General features: G+C 48.5%; 1 protein-coding gene across 1 annotated transcript in view; it reads left to right on the top strand.

Annotated features, from left to right (window-relative positions):
- LOC119178763 (uncharacterized) overlaps positions 1-17,626 on the top strand; it is a 214,815-nt gene extending 197,189 nt beyond the window's left edge. Inside the window, exon 3 of the mRNA XM_037430007.2 lies at positions 14,757-17,626. Coding sequence (XP_037285904.2) covers positions 14,757-16,370 — 1,614 coding nt within the window. The 3' untranslated portion in view covers positions 16,371-17,626. The remainder of the gene's footprint in view (positions 1-14,756) is intronic.
- The last annotated feature ends 7,421 nt before the right edge of the window (positions 17,627-25,047 follow it).

Below are 25,047 nucleotides of genomic sequence, written 5' to 3'. Positions count from 1 at the left end.
TGCCCTATCCAACCTCAACGAGATCTCCCATGACGCAGCGAGCGCACTTTCCGACCGCACCGCCACAGGGCGACCCCATCTTGCTGAGTTAGGGAGCAATCGGTATGCCCCCATTACGTACAATGACATAGCAAAGCACTTTTACTTTGAACGCCGCATTTTTCCAACCCCACATCCGAAACTTAACAGACCACAGGCATTAACCTTATGCCTGTTACAGACACACACGTACCCAAACCTGGTCACGTTTCACATTTGTTATCCTGATACCCATACCCCAGTGACACATGCCCATCATTTAGACAGACAGCGACACTCACACACGAGGTCTCGGAGTGTAAAACAACTCCTCCCGACTGTACTTCAAACAAGTGGGAGAGGTCCCCCATGAGTTCACTTCTCGTCAACCAGCAATGGGCCGTCCACCAGGCCCACGAAGCGGCCGCCAGGTACTCTCTGTCGGTCCCTACGTGGGAGACGCCCGCTACGTGCTAAGCGCAACCTGCAGGACTGAAATAAAGTTTTTTTCATTCCATTCCATTCTGGTTCACGTGAACTCGTGTCTTTAGGTGTGTTTTGCTCGTGACATTGCAGGTGGAGGTGCTGGTTACGTGTAGTTCGGCTGTGTCGGCCATCTTGAAGACAGCTACCTCTCCCAGAGCAAGAAGCAGCCACCGCTTGCGTGGCTCACTCCCTCGATTTGTTCCCTTTGCATCGACATTCAGAAAGATGACAACTCCGATGACAAGTCAGGCGGCCCAAACCAGCGATTCCCATGGTTCTCTTACGTGCATGTTTTTCATGCGCCACATACAACAAAGCCGTTCCACGGATACACCTTCGAAGATGTTCATTACTGGCTCAACCACTTTGATCGGGTTCCCAGTATCAACGAAAGGGACGACGTTCGCAAGCGGCGCCTAGTTTACTTCTACTTGGAAGATTCTGCGAACACGTGGTACGAGAACCACGAGGGCTCCTTTGAAACCCGGCAAGAGTTTAGCCGACATCTCCGTGACGCCTATCGAAACATTGAGAGGAAGGAAAGGGCTGAACAAGCCATATCCTGCAGAAACCAGTGGCCGAACGAGCGAGTATTCATATTGGTCGGGGACATGCTTCGGCTCTTCAGGCGCGTGGACCCTGCTATGCCGGAGGAAAAAAAGGTGCGGCATTCGATGCGCGGAATAAAAGAACAGCTTTTCGCTGGGCTCGTGTGCAATACACCGTCGACAGTCGCCGCGTTCATCATTGAGGCAACCATGATGGAATGTACTCTGCAGCAGCGGTCTTCACAATATGAACACCAGATTCCGGCCACCGCATGCTCATTCGGCTATGACAGCGAAAGACAAGCCCTCGCAGACTTCATTCGAAGTATCATTCAGGACGAATTGCGACAGCTTCAGGCAATGGGATCCCATCCACCTGCGTCAGCCCTCGCACATGTAATCAGGCAAGAAGTCCGGCAGGCCACCACACCTCTGGTCCCAATCGCACCACCGATTCCTGAGGCACCAGTCCTGACATACGCAGCGGCATTGCGATCCCCTGCACCACCGGCTACAGATCCTGCTATGTGGCCAAGGGTACCAGGCTATGCAACCATCGCAGGACACTGCTTTGAGCCCGCCTCTCAGCTCAAGGTTTTTGAGCACACCCTCCTATCTGCCGTCTGCCTCAAGACAAAGTGTTAGCAAGGCAAGCACGTGGCACACCTCGGCTTGCCTCCACTCTGCTATCACTGTGGCGAAACGGGTCATGTATACCAGAACTGTCAATACCGGCAACTAGGTCTCCGTGGCTTCCACCCTGATGCTCGATGCCCACGCTACGGCGAGCGCCCCCATAAAATCGAAGCCTATCTCACAGGCCAGCGAACTTCTTCGAATATTCAGCACCACCATTTGAGATCACCATCGCCTTGCCTGTCTATGTCACCCAGTTTGCCTTCATCGTCTTCCGCTCCTTTCAGGAGCCGGTCAACAAGGCCCCGCAGGGAAAACTAGGAACGGCGACTTCTGGGGTTGAAGTCGCAGTCTGGTGAATTATAAAAGACCGTATTTCGACGCAACGACCTGACGAGGACCATTCCGGTTTTGCAGTGTTCTCCGATAGCAGAAAAGATCGTTTCTACCGAACTCACCGTCTTCGCCGACAATCATGCTGTCCACGCCCTCGTCGACACCGGTGTCGACTATTCCGCAATAAGCGCCACACTGGCATCTGAATTGAGGAATGTTACCACACCATGGCAAGGACCCCAGTTGCGCTAAGGTAGGTGGCCATCTAGTGATGCCTACTGGTATGTGCATGGCACGTATTCGAATACGTACGTCGACATTTGCGGACTCTTTTCTCGTATTGCGCGTGTGCTCTCGGCCAGTCATTATAGGAATGGACTTCCTTCGTGAATACGGCGCTGTCATCTACCTCCGTGAATTACTTCGTTCGAGGATCATTTTTGCGCTGCAACTGACAGTACGCAGTTCCGGAAAAGAGTGCTCCGTGTTACTGACGATTGTCTGACTCTGCCACCAAGAAACAGCCTCATGGTGAAAGTAGAATTGGGAGAGGACGTGTCTGACGCGGTAATTGCAGAGGCCAATATGTCTCTCCTTATTTGACTACAAATCTGTGTTGACCGAGGAATCATTCAGCCTAGCAACAGGCATGTTCACCTGCTGGTCACGAACTTCAGTGACGAATATCGCCGCCAAATGGACACACTGCCATTGCATATATTGAAGAACTAGCCGATGTCGAAGGTTCGTCCACGTCAGCTTCATTTTCATTGAATGGCCACCCTTACGAGGCCTTCGCGAGCACTCTGGATGTAAACGAGAGACTACCTTCGGCTCAACGAGAGAGCCTTCTGCATTTACTCGGCTCATTTCAAGACTACTCCGCCACTACGTCAAAGGTCAAACAGACGCCACTTGGTCAGCATCGCATCTTCACGGAACCAACCGAGAGACGCATCCGACATTATGCCTATAGGGTGTCGCAAAAAGAGCAAGACGCTATACGTGACCAAGTCCAGCAGACGCTTCAGGACGAGGTAATCCAGCCATCGACCGGTTTCTGGGCTTTGCCAGTTGTGCTAGTAAAGAAGAAGGATGGTACGTTGCGATTTTCCGTTGATTACCGTAAACTAAACAAGGTCACCAGAAAGGACGTTTATTCTATACACAGGACAGATGACTCGTTGGACCGTAAACGCAACGATAAACATTTTTCCTCCATGGTTTCGCGTAGCGGCTTCTGGCAAATCGCAGTGGATGAGCGCGACCGCGAAAAGATGACTGTTATTGCTTCCGACGGCCTGTAAGAGTTTAAAGTGTTGCCTTTCGGTCTATGCTCAGCGCCAGCTACTTTTCAAAGAATGATGGATACGGTTGTCACGAGACTCAAATGGCAATCATGTCTTGTTTACCTTGATGACATGATGGTCTTTGAAGACACGTTTGAACAACACGTCCCAACGCCTTCAGGCAGTTATTCAGGCAAACAGAACACCAGGGCTTTCTCTCAAACCCGAAAAATGTCATTTTGAATACGAAGAACTGAAGTTCCTTGGTCACGTTGTGAGCCACGCCGGCATTCACCCAGATCCAGAAAAAACCCGCACCATTGCTGCCTTTCCTGTTTCCACAAATAAGCGCAACCTACGCCAATTTATGGGGCTCTGTGCGTATTTCAGGTGTATTGTCAAAAACTTTTCAAGGATTGATGAACCCCTCAATAAGCTTACAAAAGACGGTGTCTCGTTTATTTGGGGTCCCGATCAGTGCCATCGGTTCGAAACCCTACGAAACCTTCTCGAGGCTTCGCCTGTAGTGGGCCATTTTGACGAAAGCGCTGACGCGGAATTACACACTGACGCCAGCAACGTTGGACTAGGAGTGGTAATAATTCAGTGGCATAATAGCGTTGAGCACGTGATCGCTCATGCGAGCAGAAGGTTATCCCTGCGGAGAAAAAACTATTCTGCAACCGAAAAGGGATGCCTCGCTGTTGCCTGGACCATAACAAAGTTCCTCCCATAGTTGTGTTGCCGCCAATTCAGGGTAGTTAGCGACCACCATTCCCTTTATTGGCTCACGAATCTCAAATATCCCTCAGGTCGTCTAGCACGATGGAGCCTTTGGCTACAAGATTTAGATGTCACCATCGTCTACAAATCTGGGCAGAAACACATCGACGCCGACTGTCTTTCACGTGCACCAGTCGAAAATGCCAACACCAACCTTGAAGAAGACGACACTTTTCTTTCTGCCGTATCAGCAACAAGCTTGGCTGAGCAACAGTGTCACGACTCGGAACTCATCCCGCTCATTGACAACCTGGAAGGGCGCAATTCCCACCCTACTCGGAGGTTAACGCGCTCGCTATCCGCCTCTTCCTTCCGCAATGGAGTGCTTTATAAAAATAACTTTCATCCTACACAACCTATATATTTGCTTTTTGCGCCAACTACGCTTCGTGGAGACATTTTACGTGCGTGTCAAGATGAGCCATCGTCCGGACACCTCAGCTATATGCGCACGCTGCAACGGATTTAACGCTCCTACTACTGGCCACGTCACGCAAAGACTGTTAAGCACTACGTTCGCACATGTCCCCACTGTCAGCGACCTAAGGTTCCGCCTTTACGACCAGCGGGACTACTGCAACCAACAGGCCTACCAAAGGCGCACTTTTATCAGATTGGCATGAACTTGCCGGGGTTATTCCCCACGTCTTCGTCTAGAAATCAGTGGATTGTGGTCGCTACTGACTACTTAACACGCTACGGTGAAACAAAGGCACTTCCGAAAGCCACTGCAGCAGACGTCGCCCAATTTTTTGTTAACAGCATCGTCATGCGTCACGGTATACCAGCTGTCGTCATAACTGATCTGGGACAGTTTCACCGCAGAGATTCTGCAGGAAGTCGATTAAGTGGCACGGAACATCGTAAAACAATGGCTTACCACCCGCGAGCAAACGGGCTGTCTGAACGACTCAATAAGACAATTGCAGACATGCTGTCAATGTGTGTGGATATCGGTCACGAGAACTGGGACGCCATCCTTCCTTACATAACTTTTGCGTATAACACTGCTGTTCAAGAAAGTGCTGGTTTCATATTTTTTCGCTCAGTCTACGATCGCGAGGTCACGACGATGCTCGACGCCATGCTCCTGCCCAACAACTTAGGAATATACCACACGGATGCCGCCAAATTCGCGCAGTGCGCAGAAGAGGTCCGTCAACCTGCTCGTCACCGCATTCAATATCACCAAACCCTTGACGCGCGCCGCTACAATCTTCGTCACCATGAAGTTATTTTCAAGCCTGGTGATGAAGTCCGGGTGTGGACCCCTATCCGACAGCACAGTCGTTCAGAAAAGCTTCTTCGCTGCTACTTCGGCCTTTACAAGGTCGTACGACGTCTCAGCGACGTTACTTACGAGGTTCTCCCAGAAGGTACTTTGAGACGTTCCCGTTGCCCCTGCCAACTGAAGTGAATGACGTTTCATGGCTCAAACCATACTTTTCGCGCTGTGAATCACCAGTGGAGTGAATGACTTTATTGGTGACTTCACGTGTTTTTTTTTTGTTTCGTCTTTTCCTTACATTCTTTCCTAATTTTCTTATTTCTCCATTGACTCTTGACTCCACAACCGACTACGTTAATCCGCCTTACGCCATTCATTTTGTTTGCATAGTAATTTTCGTCTCATTTTCTTTTTTTTTGCCTTCATGTGCAGCATCGAGACGATGCTTCTTGGGAGAGAAGGTAATGCCACCATTGATGAACGAGGCGCTGTACTCATTTCATTCTGAGAAGAAGAAGAGAACATTTTTCTTTGCTCTGTTTCAGGCGAACTTCTGGCTGTAGGCCTGGTTCTGCTCGTGACAATGTAGGTATAATGAGCAAAGAAATTATGATAGTGTTTTATAGCTATAAATATTTTTTTCTGGTGCCGCCTGCTCACGCCATTATTGCACAGTGCAGCCCATGCGCTATGTGGAAAGGCACTCTCGTAAAATTCGTACGCGATAACACATCCCCTCACGTGTTTTAGCTTTCCTCACTTCACTAAGTTCTATGCTGTGCACGAAGCTGTGGGATGCATTTCATCGTTAGTCAAACTGGTTTAACGTCTTGAGTGCATTGCCCAATGGGCAGCGGAACGATGCAAGTAACATTTACTGCCGAGTTCTTGCTTCGCTACCTGGGGAAACGAAACATTGTGCAAAGATGCAGTCGGAGCAAACGTATGCCTGGCGACGCATGTCTTCTAGATAAGCAGGAAGAGCAACAGTTCGGACTACTGTGCCCGCTAGACTTTCATGCACCTGTATTCCTGCGGCCCTGTTAACGTAAACACACCGTGCCTACTATTATTGTGTTACCTGTGAGCATATCCTGAAGTTGTCTACCGCGCTACATTTAACGTGCCTGCATTCGCATACGCAACGGTAAATAATTGGAGCACAATGAAAAACCAACTGCATGTAGTGCCCGCATACTTTTTCTGCTCGTCCGCATTCTTTGCGGTGCAATATATTTAGGTAGGGTAACTATTGGGTAAAACTGAAACGTCGTAATTAAGACGTCACTAGGCGTAATTTCTTTTTGTTAGAACTGAAGAACACAAGAAATGTGCGCGCGAAAGGAAAATGACGTACATAAGTAGCGCCATGTTGCGTATGTGTGAAGCAAGCAAACAACACTGCTGTTTGCATTAATTCACCTGCAAAGATGCCACAAATACCGAATAAATGTTTCATGAATAAGTGTTCTTGAAAAACCAACACAAATTTGGTGGTAGGGCACTTAACAATCAGTGTGCAGCCATGAGCCGACATTCTTTCAGCTAAGGTTGACTTTACATGAAGCCGAGGGGGGGGGGAGACCACCGGCGATCGCCGAATCGCGAGTACTTAACGATCAGGATCCTACAGAAACTAAATTGAGAATAAATTTTGCGCTAGTTGGTGCCAAACGATGGCACTTGTATACCAGCTATCGCGTCACATCTGCTTTTTGTTCCGCCGGATGTGTTTCCTGTTCATAATATGACGTTAAGCGACACGAGCACTTGCTGAGCCGCCATTTTCTGAACGTGTCGTCTTCTACGGAAGCTTCACTACCAGCTATATATACCTTGTGACACGTCCCCATTGATTGTGCCCATAATGCCAAGAACGGCGATGTGCTACTTCAACACAGCATGTCTCGTACAGAGCCTGCGTAACCGCTGACTTTGTGAACACAAGGGATGCACGATGTCGCCCCACGGCGACATCTTGCATCTCTAAACAACTCACACATCTCTACACATCTCTACACAACTAAAAAAAAAGTTACCTAATTTTTCTCTCCAAAGCACACGTGAAGGCTAGGCAATGAGCGAGAGTGAGAGAGGACTAAGGAAGGCTATAAACGGCTGGATAGGGCGCGTGTGATTGTCAATGAAAGAATAGAGGAGGCGCTACGTTGGAGAGTGTGGAACTGCAAAGAGATCAATGTAAGAAAAAAGAGTGTGGTATTAACGCGGGTTTTCATTCATTTGCAATTTACATTTCAAGGAGTTCACCGACAGAGGAGAAATCATGCCTACGGGATTCGACCGGTCCAATACGAGACATCCCTCCACTGTGGTCTTTTAGCGGTCTGGCTACCTGCTCCTGCTTTGCCCCGCTGATGTAGTCGGGGTTCTGCCCAGAGGACCGGAGCCGGCCAGGGTCCCGGGGAGATGTCGAGAGGAGCCCGGAGCTGTTAACAGTAACTTTTAGTTACAATATTTACAGGTAGCGTGTTATATGGTGGTGGAAGCATCGTGAAAACTCTCGATGGAAGCATGATGGGAGCTTCTGGGAGCTTGTGAGAGGTTGTCGGGAGCGCTTTTGCCCTCGCGGTTTATGTCCTGGCCTTCGCAGGGCTCCCTGTGGGAAAAAACAATGAAGGCCAGGACAGTTCAATGGAAATTGCCAACTTCACCTCCGCCCCTAAAACGGGAAGGTGAAACGCCGCCTCCTTCCCAACCCACAAACGAAGAAAGAAACATGCCGAGTTTGCCCCATGGTGAGGGAGAAACACTGCACACTGTGCACGACACGGCACAGCCCGAAGACGTTGTCTTACGTGGAAGTCAATTTTGTTGTCCTTCGCAGTGGCGGGTATGCGGCGCCAGGCAGACCACGAATTTGGGAAACAGCGGTATCGAGGCGCCCTGGACAACATGAGAAATGCATCCGCTGATGGTTCCCGGACGCTGGGCCCTTTGCTCGGACCACCTTGACGACAAAGCAAGCTGTCTCTAAGGCCAACAGCTCTTCCTAATTCGTCAGTCGGGTCAGGCGTGCCCAAATCGTTTTACTAGAGGCGCCGACGACCTGGGATAATTAGACGAACTACTTTCGTGTTGTCGCTGCTCTTGGGGCACCTCTGGAACAACTGATCTGGAAAAAATCAGAGTAGGCTGAGCCGCAACGTCTCAGGCTTCAAAGCGACGCCAAGCCAGGCAGTCCGATTGTGACAGCCCGTCCACCGTCACATGAGGTTCCGAAGGGTTTGCAGCACCAAACCACTCAGCAGAGGCCATAGATCTCTTCATTGCAAACGTTGACGGAAGATGCACTCATGTCTGGACCTGAGCTATGGCTCTCAAACGCCAGAAACGAACCATGCAAGACTAGAGGCACAACAAATAGAGAGCACTCAACCGACCTAGAGAAATTTCAGGTTGGGATTATGGTCAAACTTCCTAAAATTTTCTATTTAAGACCCTCGCTCGTGAAAATTACAAGACAACAAAGCCATAGAAAACTCAATACAACTACGTGCGAAGCAAATGAACAGCCCAACGTTTTGTAAAATTTCTCAGAAAAATTCACAGCGTTTAATGCACGCAGGTGCTACGGGCAAAACAAAAACGAAAGGAGGTAGGTAACGAATTACGCTTCTCACTGCATAAGTAAAAATCAATATCAAACTCGTGCAAATAACAAAAGCAAACAGAGAAACAAAATACCTACACTACATTGCGAAAACAGAAGGCTTAAACAAAAACCTTTTATCTTCAGCCTACTTCTCTGTTGAGCTAAACTTGCGCGTGTAACACAAAATAAACAGAGAAACAAAAACATATACTACAATGCAAAAACAAAACAATTAAACAGAGGCTTTTACCTTTAGCCTACTTCTCTGTCAAAGTCAACTTGCGCGAAAGCCTCAACTTGGGTGTTAGGTTTTGCTACATGAAAGCCAAAACGCAGTTCAACAAGTGTCTGAATGTCTGCAGTTATGGTGAGGAGAAAAATAAATGTTACAAAAATCAGCATACTCCTTGGTCATGTTCATACAGGCAAACAATAAAAGCGAAACAAAACAAAACTGCATGCAAGGAGAATTCTCGATATCCTTAAGCTGTCCCAAAAATTATGGGGAACCCTTTGAGACGGGCTCTAGGCGGACGCACACACAACAGCTGTCGATGGGCCAGATCGCGACGGAGGGACATAGAGCGAACCTGCCCGAAGCTCTCAGTGGCAGTGGTCTTTGTTCCGCAGGCCGCAAACTACGGTAAGAAGGCATACCAATGGTCTTGCATGTCCCTTGTTTGCCTTTTGGTCAAGCGGTTACGCTCTCGCCGTGGAGGGGGATGCTTTTGTCATTCCCGAGAACGCGCCTCGTTGTTATGCTCGGCTGTCTATTCTACGCTGAAGGCGATGAGACCCGGCGGCCACTTCGACGTCTGAGTTTGTTCGCCTTTGCGACGCTCCTAATGCCAAATCTCGCTTTCCGCTGGAGCCTAAACATTTGAATTGCAGCGCATTTTCTCGGGATTTCTGGCCCCCGCTCGAGACAACTATGACTTTTCGTGTTCTGTTTACGTTTTTGCCGGCGCCTTTTTCTTTCGGGGCGGCATGAAACGCTCACCGACTCAGCAATAATACTCGGAAGTACCCTGTTAAAACCTCCTGGCAGCTCAAGTAGTTTATCCTCTGTGTTATTTCTAGCTCTCTGCACTTTTCAAACAGTGCTACGATGAACACGTGCTAAACCAGCCCGCTCGCTATCAGATGTCTCCATTTGAGAGTCATCACCTCACGATAATCTAAGCAATTCATCATCTCGCTCTATGTTAAGCGCTTCTCCCTCTCGTGATAAGCTAAGCGCGCCATCATCTTGAGTTTTAGAGTCTGCTTTATTAGCGCTTTCTGTTTCCGGCATCTCATGAGCGGACTCAGAGGCCATTGGACGCGCCAGAGTTGCCGCCGATTTGTCACCAAAATAAAAGCCTTTCAAAACCATATCCGCGTCATTCTGAGAAGGATAATGCTCGAGCAGGTTTTGGGACACCACAGTTTCCGTTGCGAGCAGTATAAACGGTCCCTGACCCTCAAAGCGGGCTAACAACAAACACACATTTTCCTAATCAACTACTTTCCGTTCGCACGCCTGTTCCCCTGTGGTCATCTGAATTTTAACAGAGAAAAGATGTACAGTGTCAAGTATTGCGGCTGATTCCCTCGTTACGTCACACAACGCTTTCTCCATAACGAACTCCTGAACGTGCGGTTTCAATCGCTCCTGAGTACTGTTGATGCTGTCCACCAAAAAGAGCATACTCTTACGCTTACGGCAGCCGATCGCTATGTGAACTGGTTCATTGCAATGGTGGCATACGACCGGCTTAGCCTTACACAACTTATGTTTCTCCCCTTGTGAGTGGTTCACTGTAGCTCTGGAGTTGGCAGGACTGTCTTTCACTTTCATATCGAAAGGTACAACCGTTAGCTGGGTTGCTTGAGGCATGATTAATTCCTCAAGCCAATCATCTTTGCTCATTTATCCTGTCTTCCTAAACCCATCTTCGCTTTCTTTCCTCATCTTTTTTCTGTATTTCCACTTCTTCTCATAACTCCTCAATTTCAGCATCCTTCGCACCGCACTTCTGAATTGCCCCAAGCACATGCCACTTTCTCTCATCTCTCCCCACCTTACTTCTCAGCTCTTGACACAGTAGAAAGAGATCTGGTATCTCTAGCTTCTTTACCAACTCCATGGGCTTCTCGAGTGAACACTTTCTACCCACCGTGACGTTAGGTAGCGAACAAGCGAAGCCCACATGCACGGTAAAAAATGCCAGATTAGAACATGAAAGCTAAAATTTAGTGAGTAGCTGTGACGTATGGTAGCGATACAACGAAGCCTACATGCACACAAAATTACACACAGTTTTAGAAATCTTCGAAAGCTAAAACCAAGAAAAACTACAAGAAAGTCGAGCACTGACCATATCGTTAAGGCCAGGCTCAAGCATGGGTAATCCCGTTACCTTAACCAGTTGATGTGTTACAATTGTCAGCTGCATCACACCGGTGCTGTCCAGTTGATGTGTTCAAGGGTCTGCCTTCAGGATAGGAGCCAGCTAGAGTATCGGGAAGATGTGGAGGAGAGGAGCTGGGAGCTGCTAACAGTTACTTTCATTTACAATATTTACAGATAACGTGTTGCTAAATGATGAGGTTAGCATCATGGAAGCCCTAGAGCTTCTGTTAGCTTCTTGGAACTTGTGAGAGCTTGTTGAAAGCGTCTCGGTGCTAGCATTTTGTGTCCTGGCCTTCCCATGATTCCGCGCAGGAAAAAAACAATAGGGGCCAGGACAGTCCAATGAACTTTGCCATCTTCACCTCCGCCCTCGAATGGGGAAGGTGAAATGCCACCTTCTTCCCAACCCATGAAAGGGGGAAGAGGCACGCCAATTTCACCCCATAGCGAGAGAGAAAACACTGCACACCACGCATGGCTCAACACAGCACGAAGACATAGAGTCCCACGTGGAAATCAACTCTGTAAACCGTTGCAGTGATGAGTATGCGGCGCCAGGGCAGACCAGGAATTGGGGAAATAGTCGTATTAGGCACTATGGAGAAAGTGGGAAATGCATCCGCAGACGATTCCCAGACACTGGCCCTTTTCCCGGAGCACCTTGACGACAAAGCAAGCTGCCTCGACGGCCAACAACTCTTTCTAATTCGTGAGTCAGCCAGGCGTGCCCAAAGCGTTTTACTAGAGATGCTGACAACCAGGAATAATTAATTGGATGAACGACTTTCGTGTTGTTGGCGCTCTTGGTGCATCTCTAGAACCACTGGTACGGAAGAAATCGGGGTAGCCTCAGCCACAACGTATAAGGCTTCAAAGCGGCACCAAGCCAGGAAGGCCGATCATAACACCGCCCAGCCTATCGTTTGTGTATAGTCACGTTTAGAAAATATCAAAAACACCGTATATTTCACCACTTTCGCAACCGCGAGAAATTTGGCCGTTTTAGGGTAGTCCAGAAACCTTATTTTTTTATGACACCCAATGTGTCTGATATTATTGTTTATTTTTTAAAATTATACATTTAGAAGTCATTTTTCACACACAGTCAGTTTGAAACCACCAATTTATTAAAAATAGTACGAAAAGTTATCTTACGAAAAACATTGTAAACACGGACAAAGCAATTTTATAGAACTATCAACACTGCTCTGAAAAAGCTGACCATAAAAAATTGAAATATTTATTGTGAGCGCAAGGAGCACACACAATTATTCTGCAAATATAAGCGCTGTAAATTCAAAAGCTTTTGTGTACATAAAATAACATTGCACGTATGGTGTCTTTCATGCCTCCGTGAAATGCAGTTTCGCGATGCGGTAAAACAGGTTTGCTACTCATGTTTCACAGAAAACGCTAGCTCTATGTTAGTTTTCTTTTTTCATTGCATAATTTACAGTTCCTGATATTTTTTTGGCTGGTACTGTTATTTCCGAGGAGCGTTTCGTGTAGGAGCATAAATATGAACTGTGGGACCTCCAAAAACCGTCTCCTTCGCTGCACGTCATCTTCTGGAAAATATGCATCCAACCATAATTTTTTTTTGCTTTTGCATAGCTCCCTTATAACTTGAACAGCACAAGACAAAAAGCCGACAGCGGTCATGAAGCGCCGCGCGGCACTATACGTAACCCGGTTGCAAGGTTCACTCCCGGCTGCCTCCACGCACAAAACTGCACTCTCTGCGCTGCCGCCGGCAAGTAGTCAGGCCCGAAGGAAGTGAACGCCCTGCAGACAAATTCCCCAACCTTCGAAACACATCAGAGCAACTTGCACCGATCCGCGCAGGCAATAACGCGGCCCGAACACAAAGGTAAACTTACCCGTGGACGACCGCTGATGTTGCCGGGTGGTTTGAAGAACTCTCGTCGTCCGCGCTGAAATCAAAAGTGTCGATGTCGTCTTCCGAGCCTGTGCTATTGTCGTCATTTGCATATTTCAACCCAGATGCACGAAACTCCCGAAATTCGCTGTTTTCGTGAAGTGGTCACACGTGATGTCGACGTCATGATTGAAACTGGGCACGTTCATGAGTCAGTGATGCCATCCAGCCATCTCATCCTCTGGCGTCCCCTTCTCCTCCCGCCCCCAATCTCTCCCAGCATCAGAGTCTTTTCCAATGAGTCACCTCTTCGCATGAGGTGGCCAAAGTACTGGAGTTTCAGCTTTAGGATCAGTTCTTCCAATGAATACCCAGGACTGATCTCCTTTAGGATGGACTGGTTGGATCTTCTTGCAGTCCAAGTGATTCTAACGCGCATGAAAATGCGCGTTAGAATCACCACACAGTAAAAAAAATCAACACAAAAGCAAAACTGATAAAAAATTTTTTTCTTTTACACGGTATACAGCACAAGGGGTCCGAAAGCGTTCGAAACAGGGCAATTATGAAAGTTGTAAACATCGAAAACTTACTATCGATGGGGTAGGCATAGTCGCGAAAGTGTAAGGCAAGGTGCGAAGTTTTCCACATTTATGGCGTAAATGGGTAAATAAACGTTTGCTAAAATCACTTAAATTAGTTTAAGCAGGGGCATGGTCGATATACACTTTCAGAAAACGTTGACCAGATATAACCATCAGACAACAAAGAAAGTGCCATGCATGTCCTGTTAAAAACGTGTTTTACTAGAGTCAGAAAAACTGCAGCCGCAAATAAATGTACAGTCGCAAGCTGTGAAAGAAGTCATTTCCTCTAGCTGTTGTCTATCATTGAGCATCGAGGTTAAGTTTAGCATTATAGGTATACAGAAGTGTCATAAAAAGAAGAGGCAAGGGCAGGTAGTGATTTCTGTGTACGCCAGTCTTTTTTTTATTACATCTAGAGGTATAACGGTGTAGGTCAATGCCAACTTGGTGAATTTTATCGGATGGCTGCTTCGCGCACGGAAATGTATTATGTCTGTCCTAGTTTCAGTTGGTTAGAAAAAAAATGCAGTGTAGAGGTGCCATAAATTTCCATATCAAGTGTTGATGAAAGTATCACGCAATATCTGGCACCGTCTTATATGGGCAACAATTAGGTAGCCGCGGATGCCCGCATCTCGCAGCCAACAAGAATACTTTTTCGATCCCTCGAACTACGAAAACAATCGGGGACACGAGTTGTTTAAGGTGTTTTCACGTAAATATGTACACACTGTTCCTTCCCGGGATTCACTATATCTCCAAGTACACTATACTGCACAGAAATTAACTACCACGTACTTATGCTTCATTATGATTTACACACCTGATTTCTCAAACATAGTACCATTTTCCCAAAATAAGCTATGAAGCTTGTTGAGCTGTATTCTGGTATGCGCCGTTAATAAAAACTATTAGGTTATTACCATGGTCTTATTTGGTTACGTTTTTCCACTTGCAGGATCATGGAAACTATGAATTCGGCTTCAACATCGATGGCATGGCATGGGACCAGTTCCAACAAGAATCAGGTGACGCACTCGGACGCAAGACGGGTGCTTATGGCTTCCGCGATACTGATGGTCGCCTCAGGCTTGTCGAATACGTGGCCGATGAACTTGGATTTCGTGTAAAAGTGCAGACGAATGAGCCTGGAACACGAGATACTGCCATGCCCTCGGTCGTCATTGACAGTGCCACCCCTGCCTCCAGCGTGGTTCCCGATGTCCAAGCATCGGCGTCACCTTCGACGCCCTCGGAGAGCACTCGCGAGCGAATCGTGTCTCCACCACCTGCACGTCTCCTACGAAGACTTTCACCCTTACCACCACTTCTGCCTCGCAGTTTGGCTGCCAGCATGGCAGCCAAGACTTCCTCTGCTAGTGAGCCGAAGACGAAAGTAGAGAGGAGCTCCGACCATAAATTGCATGCACAGGAACCACAAAGAGAACAAGTATCAGCATCTCTAAGGCTACCGCCTTCCAAAAGCCTCGCCCGAAAATTCGAAACACCGTTGCTGCCCACGGGAGCTGTGAAGATGGACTCTCACCCTGCTCTCCGTCAGTACAGCCCTAATATATTTCAACTAGGTCGTCCTGTATACTTAGGACATTCTGCTCCCGCACCTTATCTTCAGAACCATCCTTCACTATACTACCATTCGCCATCCGGTCCATCGCCTGAAGGCGTGCCGTATGCCACACCGCCTTTACCGATGGACAATCGAGCCAAGGGTGCTGCACTGGTAACAAAAGAAGTAAATGGCAAACTAGTGCCTCAAGTGGCCCTAATCAGAGCCGATGGTACATTATCAACTGACGAACCTTATCCAGCCCGTGGGTACCCTCAGCAACCCACACAACAGCCTCCACCGCATCCTAACGCATTCCATCAGGCAGCGTTACCGGTTTCTGGGATGCAATCATTCACAAATCAGAACACCCCAAACGTCGGAAACATATTTCCTATTAACACAGTGCACCCAGCGAGCTTGGGATTTCCCGCTCATCCATTCCCACTTTACTCTCCAGGTGGCTACTACGGGCACAGTGGTGCGTCGGCGCTGCCTTCCCAACAGCCGCAGCAACTTCCACCTTCAGTTCCTGGCTACCAACCACTTGCGCAAGGCCTCACAGTAAACTACTTCCTAACAAACTCACTTCCGCTCACCGGGCGACCAGGACAACCTGGGCTAGCAGTTCCCCCGCAGTCGCTTCCAATTGGACAACCATATCTTCCACGAATTCACCGGTCCCGCGTCATCAATCCAGTGTACCTATCTCCACGCCAAAATTCAGCTCATTTGCGCGAAAAACCCGCAGCCCCGCTGCAGTCCCCGCCCACAGCACCATCATTTCCTGATGCGCCGCAGGTTTATGGCCAGAGACTGTATCCGCAAGCCCGCCATAGTATTGACTTGCCGGGTGCCATAACCTACCACGGTTCACCTGCCACGACTGCACTTCAGAACGAGCACGTGGCATCGCCTACGCTTGCTCTGCAGGACGACCACGCACGTCGTCTACACACTTCATACGCTCAGCAGCGGCAGCACGAAGGACTTCCAGTGGTTTGAGGAAAAGTTTTCTGTCGACATTGTACAGACTGGTACGGCACTAATGCTTTTCTCCAATCATGAGAACGAGACCAGTATCCTAGCTAGAATAGGCCTTTTCTGGAAGTCGTTGCCTTTAGTGCCACACACTGTGCAATCACATTTCAGCTGTTTGCCCTGTAAACAGCAGAAAACATGTGCAACATTTCGCGCAAGTCACTGAGCAGTTATTACATTTTAATGGGCTGTATTTATGCGGGTACTATGGGCATCAAACGGAAGACGAACAGCGACAAGCATTAACAGTGATTTAGTGCGCTTCATCCGGTCATTACCGTAGACAATCGCACAACTGCCAAGCACAAAAGCTTCATACCTATGAATGGTGAAGACTGCATGGCGCACACAATACAAATTTTATGCTTACTGGAGTTGTAGTTTTCCTTGACACCGAGCGTGCTTTATTACGTGCTTATCACGTTTACAGTGCTTTATCACGTATTCCTCTGTTTTACTCTTGGTTGGAGGGAAATATGCTGAAGCCGAAAAGCGCTAGCTTAGCTAGAGTATGCTTGTGCTTAGTAATCATATAGTGCCCCTCCCATTTGCGCACACAATATTTATTATATAACAGTATCACCATGCGCGCACGTTTTTTTAGCGTGAGTGGGCCTTATTCATTGCTCGTGGATGGAACAGCTGCACAAAACGCCTTATTATATAGTTCGCACAATACACTGTATCGTTTAAGAACAATCAGAAGATCTCAACGCTGTAGATTTATTTCGGTAATTGAAAATTCATGCTGGATGTGTTTGTGAAACTGCCTATGATTATAGCAGTAATGTTCTCCCTCAGATACGCACCAAATTTCGCAGCGAACATGCGTCCTTTGCACGTGTTACCCCATTCTTCCAAAGATATATGTGACTGCTAGTCGTCTGCAGGACACTTTTAAGGTGAGTTCATTGCTAAACACTGGGGTCCTGATTGCCATTGTCGCTGTTTTCCTTCAAATAGGTTAGAGAAATGCAAATTCCCGGGACTTCAATGAGGACCCGTCTTGCTAACCACGGGACAGGGCTTTTGGTGGGGCAATCTTTCATGGTTGTGCTGATTGCTTCGTGCACATCAAAGTGCTACAATTTCATTTTACGGTAAACCTACGAACAGTCCGCAACGCAATGCTAAAAAGACCTGGTGCTGTACGTGCTAAGATAATGTACATCCTGTGAATGACAGTGTTGAATGTAAATAAAGGAGACACGTGTTTTGTACTGTTGTGCTTTGTTTTCTTCTTGCATGTGTAATGAAAGACTTGGAGAAGCAGCGCTCCGCGAAAACGTAGTGGCCTTGTAAAAGGTTCTTGACGCGCATTACAAAGCAATAAGGCTGTCATAGAATGACTTCAGTGTCAGTTTTTATTGCCCCGCATTTCGGATGTCACGAACATTTTCTAAAACATTCAGGAATGAGAGATTTGGCGCATACTCAGCACATGCTTTTAGTAATTTCTTACGAAATTTCAAGCGCACTGGTAGCTACGCAAGAGGGAGGTCAAAGCGCCAAGACTTTTCGTTAGTGCGCATTATGGAACGTGTTCTTATATCATTTATGCGCTCACGGTGCGCGCTACTGCTCTTACAATCTGATGTTAGTGCAGTGCAGAGTGGTGCTACAGCCTATGGCGGTACCCCGTGCTAAGGAAGGCATCCGACTCAAACGCCGCTTTTCGTTTATGTCAGTGATCCTGAGCAATATGTTTCATGATAAACAGCGGCCGGCAGATTAAACGAGAGTAAGGACCACGTTCCGAGAGGATTATTGAAAAAAGTAGTGTAGTGCGCGCAGTGCAGCGCGAGCCATTTTCCGCCACGCCTGCACTCCCACTGCGCCTCATTGGTAGCGCACCTGTTGTTTTTTAGGCGTGCTGACCTGCACAGGGTGCTTCGACGGCAACAGGGAAGTGCAGGCCTAAAGAGTTTCGCTCTTAAAAAGCGGCAGCCCGGCTTGCCTCTCCGAACTGCGCATCGGTACGTATGATGTTCGTGCAATGTTTTGCTTTACCAAGCTCGAGAAGTTGTCGAGGAGTCCTTTAAGGCTAAACAATAGCTATTGTTAGCCTGACGTGGTTTTACCAATGGCAAATTATTCTTAGAAGACAGAATCAGACATCTTTGTATACTGACACCTGGCCATGAACTGCGGTGAGCACGAGCCCGCATCCATGAAAAACAAACGAGAAAGTAGTTTTGGGACAGCGCGTGCTTTCGCCGAGCCTTTTTAGTTGTGTTGCGTCACTGACCTGCGTCCCTGCGACTACGCAGTATTCGTTACGCGAAGTCGCCTTTAAATGCGAAGCGTTTCTTAGTGAACTTCGGCGACTTTAAGCGTCGATATCTATCTAGCCGCCTACGACTTTAACCCTCCTTGCCGTTTCAGTAATGAAATCAATACCAAACTTGGTATGGCATAACATGACTGTATGAACAACAGAGTTGGCGAGTCATACCATGAAAATCCTGACATTTATGTCATGAATGTCATGATTTACGTTTATGGTGCTGTAGCTTTTGCGGCGGTTTTGGTTCACATGGCATGTTGCGAAACTGGTATGGTATGACTTGATTGCATGCCCAACACAAGCGACTTACCCTAGCATGATAATCATGACATACGTGTCATGTAAGAACATGACTTCATGCCACGCTCATGATGCGCTCGCGGCCGTTTTGCTAGCGCCACATAGACCAAATTTGGTATTACGGTACGTGAAAGGAAGACGAAGGTATGTGACTGGTGCAAACATGAGAATCATGAGATGTGTGTCAAGTAGAAACATGAGTACATGCCACGCTCATGATGCGCTGGCAGTTGTTTCGTTACTTCACTTACACCGAATTTGGTATTACGGGTCGTGAATGGATCACGAAGGTATAATACTGGTGCAAACATGATAAACACGAGATGGGTGTCATCTAACAGCACATTCCACGCTCATAATGCGCTCGCGGCCGTTTCGCTACCTCCACATGTACCAAACATGACACGAACGGACAAAATAGGTAAACGGCACATACAAGCATAATAATCATGACATTCGTGTCATGTAACAACATGACTACATGCCACACTCAAGATGCGCTCACGGCCGTTTTGCTAGCTTCACACATGCCGAATTCGGCATTAAGTGACGTAAGTGTATGACGAAATTATTTGACTGGCGCAAACGTGATAATCATGAGATGTGTGTTATGTGAGAACATGACTGCATGTCACAGTCAAGGCGCGAGTACGTTTTGACGTGAGGCGGTGCGCGTGCTCACCGGCGTTCCTTTCGACGCGTCACATCGGCATTGCGCCGCCTGGTGCCGGTTCTACCATATACTCGCAGGTGCACGCCGTGCTAAGCTGCTTTGACGCATGCACGTTTGAGCGCGTCCGGCGTCCCTCTGTCGCGTAAAGATGAAGACTTGTCTGGGTAACGCATCGGCGAGAATTTCGCGATGGTTGCCGTCGGGCCGAACCGACAGACGCTGGTCGCACCGGTCACGCCTGGCGTCAGATTATAGAGTGCTTGCGTTTTGCTAACGCCTTTGGCTAGCGCGCGCGTGCGTCACCGCTACATTGGAGTATATTGGGCCCTTCATGATGCGCTCGCGGCCATTTTGCTAGCTCCACATATACCAAAATTGGTGTTAAGTGACGTCAATGGATGACAAAAGTATATGACTGGTGCAAACATGCTAACCCTGATACACGTGTCAAGTAAAAGCGTGACAACATACCACGCTCACAGCGTGCTCGCGATCGTTTCGCTAGCTCCACATATACTAAATTTGGTATCACGTGACGTGAATAGATGACAAAGGCAAACGGCACATCTAAACATGGTATTCTTGACACGGAAGTCATGTATGGAATCATTTACCTCCACATCATAACGTTGTGCTGATTTTAAAATGACATATCAACCTTTTTCATTCCTGCATCGCATATCATCGATTGCCACTGTACGCGGGATCTGCCATTTTTTTTTACCCGTGACAACTGGTGTATGTGCTGTGCCTTTCCAGCCAATGATCCAAATGCCGGCTGGTAGCTCTGTACCTGCAGTCACAAGGCCTGTCCAACGGGCCAGTCGGAGAATCCAAGGATTGTTTCTCGAGCATGGAACTCTGCCGGGGATGGCGTCCACTGCACCACCCCAGAGTGGTACGCAAAATACTCTGATGGCTAATTACATGCTGCAGAAGCCACGAATGCCCAAGGTGTTCCTTGGCTCCATCTTCGAGGATGTCACGGACTGGTTAACTTAATTTGAACGCGTCGCTGCTTTCAATGAGTGAACCGACGCCACAAGCTGCGGAATTTTTACTTCAGCCTTGAGGATGGAGCTCGTACTTGGTACGAGAACCGTGAAGCCTTCTCGTCGTGGATGGTGTTTCGCCGTCAGCTGCTGGCAAGTTACGCCGACCCCCAATGCCGTGAACGAGTGGAGTGGGCCATCCAATCACGCATTCAAATTCCAAACGAAAGCGTGATGGCGTACGTGGAGGCCATGATGAGCCTTTTTCGTCGAGCTGAAGTTGCGGCACCTAATGCGAGGAGTTAAGGAGCAGCTCTTCGATGGTCTCGTCCGAAGTCACCTGAATTCTGTGGCGGAGATTTTTACTGAAGCTACGACGGTGCAAAACATGCTGCAACAGCCATTGGCTGTGTACGACCGCCATGTCATTGCTGCTTCGCTAGTGGACCAAATTGGAGTTGCGGGGAGTAACGTCAGCCTCGAAGCTCTCTGCGACCTCATGCGATCAGTGGTGCGCGACGAGTTGCAAAAGATTCACGGCCCGCCACCACCTGCTGCCGGATCTATCTCCCGCCCCATCTATATAGTAAAGTACAGCAGGCTCTGCAAGTCCCGCTTTCTAGCGATGCTTCTCCACCTGTACCGACGGAGCCTCGCCGTGCACCATATGTCGAGGCTATGAGAAGTTACGTCCCTCCTGCATCATACGCAGAGCCTGCGAGCAGTTACGCCCCTCCACACCGTTTCGTACACCCTACATTTCACGATGCACTTCCATCAGTCCAACCAGTCTAGCATTTCGAGAATCGGCAGCTCCTCCCGCGGAAATTGGACGTATGGCGCACACCGGACAGACGGCCGCTGTGCTACCACTGTGGCGAAGCCGGACATGTATACCACGAATGCCAGCACTGCCGCCTAGGACTTCAGATTTCGCTGTTGACTCGCCCTGGCCAAGATCTGGCAAAAGACACAGCGCGATCGAGGGATACCTGTCCGAGCAGCGCATGCCACTGCTCCCGCGGTGTCAGTCATGGTCACCCTTTGTAAGAAAGTCTTCGTCAAGTATCCCGTACTACCCAGGGGCGTCGCCAGTGCTGTCGCTCAGCCCTAGGCGGGAAAACTAACGACAGCGACCTTCGGGGGCGGGGCCGCTGATAAACGACACGCGAAAGGGCTCCCATCGTTGCGAGTACGTACCAGCAGCGATTCGACGACGACAGCTCCCGAATCAGAAAGCCCACTTTCCCTAGACATACCTGCAGTGCTCGACGACCACACCGATGCTAGTGCTTTAACGGACACAGGGTCTGACTAATTCATTATGAGCAAAAAACTGGCTACGCATCTCAAGAAAGTTGGTACGTTATGGTACGCAACACACATCCCCACAGCCGGCAGGCACGTCCTAACCCCTCTCAGTATGTGGACTACTAGAGTCGGCATTAGCGGACGCAGCTTTATCTGCAGCTGCTTTACACTTCCTGAATGCTCGCGACATCTCATCTATAGGCGTGGACTTTTTACGTGAATACGGTGCTATAATTGGCCCCCGACAGCGCCCCATGACGTTCTCGACAGACAAAGCAGCAAAAAAACCTGATATCTCGACACGTTTCGTGCTTCGGCCGACATAATCACATTGCCCCCGCGTTAAAGTGTCCTGGTTGATATCGTTTGAGACGAGTGCCGTGACGGTGAGGCAGTCGCTGAAGGCAACTTGACAATTTTGTTAGCATAGGTGTCTGTGCGGCCCGCACCCTCATTGCGCTTCACGACAGACGTGCTGCGCTGCTTGTGACAAGTTTTAGGAATGAGCGGCGGCCCGTTTTCATCGCGTTGCTATCGCTTTCGCCTAACCCTTCGAGAACGTTGCTGAATGTTTTTTTGCCACATCCATGAACAGCGGGCTACGAGAGATTTTGACAGCCATTTCTACAGCTCTTGCAAAAGTGGACATCAATTTAGGCCCCACGCAGCAAGAACGCGCAGCGTTGCAGAAACTGTTGCTTGAATTTCATTAGTGTTTCGCTTTGTCCTTAAACGTTCGTCAAACGCTTCTTATGAAACACTAGGTTATAACGCACACCGATGTCTGGCCCTGAAGCAACAACAATACCAAGTTTTGTCTAAAGAACGTGATGCGATCAGTGCTCAAGTCAAAGAAATGCTTCAGGATGATGTTATACAACCGTCCAATAGTCAATGGCCATGGCCAATCGTTCTTGTAAAGAAAAAGGACGGAACACTGCGTTTCAGCGTAGAATACAGAAAGCTATATGGCGTGACTAAAAAATTGCCCGCAGCTTCCCTCGGGGGAACACTGAAGAGGATGCGGAGCATATAATTGGTTAACGGGGTGTTAAAGTGCGACTTACTTGGGTCGATGGCTAAATTGGTTAACGTGGTTGTGAAATGGGGTGTTAAATTGCGACTTACTTGGGTCGATGGCTAAATTGGTTAACATGGTTGTAGGAGGGGGTGTTAAATGAGTGAACACGTACACACGTATGCGAAAGGGCGGCGCTGGTCGAAGGGACGTCGATCATTGTGTTTGTGGATTCGTTGGAATTCATTTCACCGCGACCTTGGACGTCGACGCGCCGTACAAACCAACCGACGAGCGGCAACTGAGCGAGCCAGCGCCGACCTTGAGTATATATACAGCGCGACGGCGCATGCACTGTCAGCTGTCGAATGTTCGAGAAGGGGGAGAAGCGCAACGGCGCATGCGCGCGCGTCAGCTGCCGATGTTCTTGAAGCGCGACGGCGCATGCGCGCGCGTCAGCTGCCGATGTTCTCGAAGCGTGACGGCGCATGTGCGCTACATTATACAGCTAGCGAATGTTCGTGAAGAGGAGAAGCACACGCAGTGTGTAGAGGAGGAAGGGTGCACAGATGGTGGAGGAGTGAAGCGCGCGCGGTGTGTAGAGGAGGAAGGGATGCACAGATGGTGGAAGAAGGAGGAGGAAGCTTGCGGAAGGAGGAGGAAGTCTCCAGGTGGCTACTACGGGCACAGTGGTGCGTCGGCGCTGCCTTCCCAACAGCCGCAGCAACTTCCACCTTCAGTTCCTGGCTACCAACCACTTGCGCAAGGCCTCACAGTAAACTACTTCCTAACAAACTCACTTCCGCTCACCGGGCGACCAGGACAACCTGGGCTAGCAGTTCCCCCGCAGTCGCTTCCAATTGGACAACCATATCTTCCACGAATTCACCGGTCCCGCGTCATCAATCCAGTGTACCTATCTCCACGCCAAAATTCAGCTCATTTGCGCGAAAAACCCGCAGCCCCGCTGCAGTCCCCGCCCACAGCACCATCATTCCCTGATGCGCCGCAGGTTTATGGCCAGAGACTGTATCCGCAAGTCCGCCATAGTATTGACTTGCCGGGTGCCATAACCTACCACGGTTCACCTGCCACGACTGCACTTCAGAACGAGCACGTGGCATCGCCTACGCTTGCTCTGCAGGACGACCACGCACGTCGTCTACACACTTCATACGCTCAGCAGCGGCAGCACGAAGGACTTCCAGTGGTTTGAGGAAAAGTTTTCTGTCGACATTGTACAGACTGGTACGGCACTAATGCTTTTCTCCAATCATGAGAACGAGACCAGTATCCTAGCTAGAATAGGCCTTTTCTGGAAGTCGTTGCCTTTAGTGCCACACATTGTGCAATCACATTTCAGCTTTTTGCCCTGTAAACAGCAGAAAACATGTGCAACATTTCGCGCAAGTCACTGAGCAGTTATTACATTTTAATGGGCTGTATTTATGCGGGTACTATGGGCATCAAACGGAAGACGAACAGCGACAAGCATTAACAATGATTTAGTGCGCTTCATCCGGTCATTACCGTAGACATTCGCACAACTGCCAAGCACAAAAGCTTCATACCTATGAATGGTGAAGACTGCATGGCGCACACAATACAAATTTTATGCTTACTGGAGTTGTAGTTTTCCTTGACACCGAGCGTGCTTTATTACGTGCTTATCACGTTTACAGTGCTTTATCACGTATTCCTCTGTTTTACTCTTGGTTGGAGGGAAATATGCTGAAGCCGAAAAGCGCTAGCTTAGCTAGAGTATGCTTGTGCTTAGTAATCATATAGTGCCCCTCCCATTTGCGCACACAATATTTATTATATAACAGTATCACCATGCGCGCACGTTTTTTTAGCGTGAGTGGGCCTTATTCATTGCTCGTGGATGGAACAGCTGCACAAAACGTCTTATTATATAGTTCGCACAATACACTGTATCGTTTAAGAACAATCAGAAGATCTCAACGCTGTAGATTTATTTCGGTAATTGAAAATTCATGCTGGATGTGTTTGTGAAACTGCCTATGATTATAGCAGTAATGTGCTCCCTCAGATACGCA

The sequence above is a fragment of the Rhipicephalus microplus genome, chromosome 1, assembly GCF_043290135.1.
Source record: "Rhipicephalus microplus isolate Deutch F79 chromosome 1, USDA_Rmic, whole genome shotgun sequence".
Lineage (NCBI taxonomy): Eukaryota > Metazoa > Arthropoda > Arachnida > Ixodida > Ixodidae > Rhipicephalus > Rhipicephalus microplus.
The sequence above is the reverse complement of the archived record's forward strand: the minus strand, read 5'-3'. Positions and strand labels throughout refer to the sequence as shown.